Source organism: Sinocyclocheilus grahami, unplaced genomic scaffold (genome assembly GCF_001515645.1).
Source record: "Sinocyclocheilus grahami isolate Dianchi unplaced genomic scaffold, SAMN03320097.WGS_v1.1 scaffold9642.1, whole genome shotgun sequence".
Lineage (NCBI taxonomy): Eukaryota > Metazoa > Chordata > Actinopteri > Cypriniformes > Cyprinidae > Sinocyclocheilus > Sinocyclocheilus grahami.
Window position 1 is genome coordinate 26 of NW_015512750.1, and position 5,543 is coordinate 5,568.

General features: G+C 38.2%; 1 protein-coding gene across 3 annotated transcripts in view; it reads left to right on the forward strand.

Annotated features, from left to right (window-relative positions):
* Positions 1–877: 877 nt before the first annotated feature.
* Positions 878–5,543, forward strand: part of LOC107578300 (endophilin-B1-like) — a 7,227-nt gene continuing 2,561 nt past the window's right edge. The window contains exons 1-6 of one of the 3 annotated variants that reach the window (XM_016264266.1): positions 878–1,380; positions 2,391–2,532; positions 3,068–3,196; positions 4,361–4,494; positions 4,594–4,686; positions 5,005–5,091. In XM_016264266.1, coding sequence (XP_016119752.1) covers positions 1,318–1,380; positions 2,391–2,532; positions 3,068–3,196; positions 4,361–4,494; positions 4,594–4,686; positions 5,005–5,091 — 648 coding nt within the window. In that variant the 5' untranslated portion in view covers positions 878–1,317. The remainder of the gene's footprint in view (positions 1,381–2,390; positions 2,533–3,067; positions 3,197–4,360; positions 4,495–4,593; positions 4,687–5,004; positions 5,092–5,543) is intronic. The other 2 variants (XM_016264267.1, XM_016264268.1) reach the window with 2 other exon arrangements.

The following is a 5,543-nucleotide window of genomic DNA, read 5'->3' on the forward strand; positions in this document are numbered from 1 at the left end:
CACTTTTGAGTGTGTAGTAGTAGAGCAGGCAAGCTTTGGGACATACTATCACGTCACACAATTGTCTTTAACGGACCGCTCTGTCGCACCTGTTACACACACCCTCTAAATTGGCCTGTCAATCATCTTTTCACAGTTAACATCCTCCACATTTCATTTAATTTAACTTCCTACCAAACTAGAGAGAAAAAAAGTAGCTCGTTGATCTGCCAGTCCGGGGACTTTCATGCAGAGAACTCTGCTCATATTTTCTGCATAATGATGCATTTAAAAGTTAACGACCAAATGGATATTTATAAAAGTTCACACTGCTGTTGCAGATGAAATATAATACAGATAACAATAAATAAATATTTTTACCAGGTTAAATGTTGATGATTAGTAACTCAAACCCCTTTTTGAAAGCCTCTCTACCTAACCGTCGATCGCGCGCATCCGCCATGTTTGTAGTCTTTCTAACGTGTTTGTAGTTCTGGACCGAATCCTTCGCCAAAGCGCAATGGATTGTGGGCAATTTTAGCCATATTAAGTTTAAGTTTAGAGTGTGCACGGATCCACGCTTCAAACTCGACCTGAAATAGTAGACCATCCGGGGACTTTTCAACATACTCTTTTCAACATACTATGCTTTGGGACACACTTATTCCAATGTCACATACTATTTAGGATGGATAGTATGAACATTTAAACCATTCAGACCTTGATTAGCTTGTTCAGGTGTGTTTGATTAGGGTTGAAGCAAAACGCTGCAGGGCTGCGCCTCTCCAGGACCGACGTTCGCCACCCCTGTAGTAGACCATCCGGGGACTTTTCAACATACTCTTTTCAACATACTATGCTTTGGGACACACTTATTCCAATGTCACATACTATTTAGGATGGATAGTATGAACATTGAGAGGCAGGGTATGGTTTTACCTCACCGCAATGTGATTTTTACCGGGGGATCTCTCTCGAAACATGATTGAGCTAGTTTTGAGTAGCAATTGGGCGGGTTTTGTTGTGAAAATCTGGCAACCCTGCTCCTCACTCCTAACAGCTGCTGGCTGATCTGCGTTAGCAGCTACACTACTGACAGATACACCACAATACCTATACCAGACAGCCTTAACACGTACAGCTTTACGCGTTTATTTTTAATTGGTTATCTTCTCATATCTTCTTACATGGACTATACGCTTATTACGACAAAGCGAGCTGAATTCATAAGTGTTTTGGCCGGACGGAGAGAGGCTATAGCAGGCTAATCTGTGTTTGCTAACAGGCTTCAGCTCAGACTGATCGTTTGAAACATCAGTATTTTATAAACACACAGACATGGAGTTCAACGTTAGACGACTAGCAGCGGACGCGAGCACTTTCCTCAGTCGTGCTGTGCAGGTACATTTCTTGAAGTGACCTTAAAGGTGTCTAGTGTCTTAACTTGTGTTTGTTTTTAACCAGGTTGTATTTTCTTAACGGGACAGTTCAGACAAATTGAATGTTCTGTCATAATTTACCCACCCTCATATCTGTATGATGGTGGAGCACAAAGGGATATTGTTATTATGGCCCGACAGCCGAGGTCACCATTCACCTTCATTGCTTTTTTTTCCCCCATAAAATGAAAGTTTATGGTGACCAAGACTGTCATTCTGCCTAATTGTGTGTGTGTGTGTGTGTGAGAGAGAGTGAGAGTGAGCTGTGTACGTTACAGAAAAAAAGTCACATTCATTAAAATTTTTCGTTTAGAACATAAGAGGGTGGAGACAACATAGCCTATTCGTTTAAAAAAAAAATGACTAACCGTTTAAGAAGTATATAAAGTTCATTATTTGTAAAAATTTAAGTTTGTCATGTTACAACAATTTTAATAATTTTGTGTTAAGTATATTCATTACTGACTGTTAAGACAGTTTATCAGCTATGTAAGTTAGTACAGTGTGTCAACTGCAATAATATACCATAGCAATGCATCATATGGTATTTTTATATCGTCTTTTAAAAATTTTTTTATAAGCATTTTCGTTTATATTTATTCACTTAATGTATATGTTTTATTAGTTTTTCTATTTTTAAACCTATTTCTTACTGTTGTATTTGTTTAGATTGTTTTGGCCTTGTTGTAAATTGATTTGAGAAAGCAACGTTTAAAGGCACTATACAAAATAAAAAATAGTATAATTGTTACTAATATTAATGTAAACTGTGGAAAAAGGTCAATTGTTGGCCCGAGATGCAGTCTAGGTCAGCAGCACGCTAGGCTTTGGTTTTAGACCACAGCTGTATGTGTGAACATTAATAAACCAACTGTAAAATGTCAAACAGTATGTGTAAACTGTAATATATAAACTGCATTGCTGAAATATCATATGTTAGAACCGTCAACAGACTGTTTGCAATCCATGTAGTTCACAGAGGAGAAGTTTGGGCAGGCGGAGAAGACTGAGCTGGACGCCCATCTTGAGACCCTTTTGAGTCGGGCAGAATCCACCAAGCACTGGACGGAGAAGATCATGAAACAGACAGAAGTTTTGCTGCAGCCGAACCCTAGTAAGAAGAAATGCTTGATTTAAACAAGACTGTAGTTTAGCTTTACTGCAAGTCGCCATAAAAATACATGCTCATTTATATCACCAGTACAAAGGAAGTGAACTCAGGGTCACAGCTAGTGAAGTCATCTCACTATTTCAGTAAACCTAATTGCAAGAGAAGAGTGTGAAGTTCCCCATCTGTTCCTTGCAATGGGATTAAGACTCGGCCCTAATGATGAATATTTTTAGCTGTTTAGCCAGGAAGTCAAAACAATGTGGGTTATATCTTACATTTATGATATTAGATTTTCTTACAGTAAGAAAGAAACATATCCGGTCTTTATTCCAGTTTTTGGTGACATATTGGTGTTTTTACCACACTTTGCTTTATCTTCCAAGCACCTTATACAATCATAAAGGTGAAAGCTCATTCACAGTAACACTTTGTAAGATATTTTTGATGTTCAGCAACAGTAATAGGCCTTGCTTAAGAGGATGCATGTGGTCTCATCTGACTCTCACTGCTCTTAATTGAATTTGTCTGATGTTTGTAGATGTCCGGATGGAGGAGTTCCTTTACGAGATGCTGGACAAAAAAGTTCCAATGCGTGCCAACAACCACGAGTTACTGGGGGAGTCCATGATCGACTCTGGACATGAGTTTGGACCTGGAACAGCATACGGTAAACTCATTGCATAATATCATTTCACTCACACTGGACCCTGACAGTATCAGCAACATATGTGTTTGGAGCTATGAACATATAGATGAAATTATTGTGATGTCACAAAAAGCAACCATGGTTCTTCAGACAAGCAACATTTAGTGATGATTGAGCAGCACCCCAGTTGCCCCCTGTTAACTGTTGCTATGTCTGACAAGCCGACATGTTCTCACACAATGAAAAATACATTATGGAGCCAAGAGGAAACTGACAACGCACCGACAGACAAGACAGAGTAGGTTACTTTTGGTATGAAACACAGCCTCAGCTTTGAAATTGTCATGTTGTAAGCAATTCAAACTATAAATACTGTTTTGTGGCTCTTTAATATGTTGTGACCGATAGTGCCTCAGTTCAAGTAGCACATTAACCAATCGTCTCTTCCTCTTTACTAGTCATAGCACAAAATAAACATGAATGAACATCAGAAGGTATCTTGTTTCCGTGGAAAGACGTCAGTACACACCATTTTTCTAGTTCAAGTCCACCGACATTAATCTGCTCTCCTCTCTTGTTTGTTGGCCAAAATGGCAGATGCAACGTTATGATTGGTCAGGTCGCCTGCCAATCAAACTCCCTGCGAAGGGTCAATTAGGATTTTTTAAAATGGTTTTGAAGGAGGTTTCTTGTGCTCACCAGGGGTGCATTTATTTGATCAAAATACAGAAAAAAACAGTAATATCGAACAATATTATTATAGTTAAAAACTGTAATGAATCTATTTTAAAGTGTAATTTATTCCTATGATGGCAAAGTTGAATTTCCAGCAGCTATTATTCTAGTCAAAGATATTTTTGGTGCTGCTCAAGAAACCTTACTTACTATTCTCAATGTTGAAAACTGCTTAATATTTTTTGAAAACCGTGATACATTTTCTTATTAAGGATTCTTTGATGAATGGAAAAAAACAGCTTTTATTTCAAATAGAAATCTTTTGTAACATATTAAATGTCTTTTATATATTATAATGTATATAGGTTGAAAGAACTAAGAAGTGTGGCTGTTAATAAACTTTGTAACATCCATACACTGTATATTTAATATTTCAGCTGACAAATGTTCCTAACTTCCTAATGTGTGTGGGTTGAGATGAATGTCCTCTCATCCTCTGATGTGCTGCAGGTAGTGCTCTCATTAAATGTGGGGAGACTGAGAAGCTGTTAGGCAGTGCAGAAAAAGAGTTCATTCAGAGCTCCGCCATTAATTTCCTCACTCCCTTTAGGAACTACATTGAGGGAGATTTTAAAACCATATCGGTGAGCATCAGCATACCACTGAACATGCCTTTATTAACCTTCATATTATATTCTACTGTATCTTCTAATCTGTTAAATTTCTGTTGTGTTTTTTCACAGAAAGAACGCAAACTGCTTCAGAATAAGCGTCTAGATCTGGATGCAGCCAAAAACAGACTGAAGAAGGCCAGAGTGGCTGATGCTCGCTCTGCAGTTAGTATTACACACACACACACACATACAGAATGTAATAATCAGCTGTTTTATTCTTCAAGTGGCATTTTCAGCTTAACCATACACTCAGATTTACAGCTTGTTAAAATGAGATATGAATTTTGGGATGAGAAGCTCGAAGAGTGAAGGCTGCCGGCTGTCTTATGCTCTCAGTGCAGTTTAACTAACAGAGAAGATGCTCGTGTTAAATGTCCTTTTGCGTGTGTGCTGCTGTCTTTGGATCTCTAACCTCTCTTATTTTCCCCAGTTCTCTCTCATTATGTCTCTCTCTGTCTGCTTGCCTGCCTCCGTCTGAAGGAGCTGAACTCGAGCCCTCCGCTGGCAGAGGAGTATGTGGCTCACTTTTCTTACATGCTCAGCATCTTGCATGTCAGGTGGCTAAAGGTTTGTCTGCTGTGTCTAATGAAACATCTGCCCTCTTTTGCCCTTCACAAATCTTTGGAGAGAAGTCGAAAATGGTTCTGTGAGCGGAACATTTTATGTTCAAAACCACATTTTGATAAACACATGCTTGTATTTCTGTCCAGCTGAACAGAAATAGCTGTGTCAATTCAGCATGTGTTTGTGTTCGTTCATAACCTCATATTAATTTGTGCGATATCTGTGCTATTATTTAACTTTGAGGGCAACAGAATGCAGTTTGGTGTGATTTTGTTTTTCTTCTGTCCATTGATAATGTATGAATATCTGTGCCTGTGTAGTCTCAACTAACAGTATGATGTATATTAAAGATGCACGTTACTTACCATTCAATATTAGATTTTTTTTTATTATTGTTTAGATCAGCCGATATTGGGTATTTAATTGTGATGCTCATTTTACATTTAGATACCTTT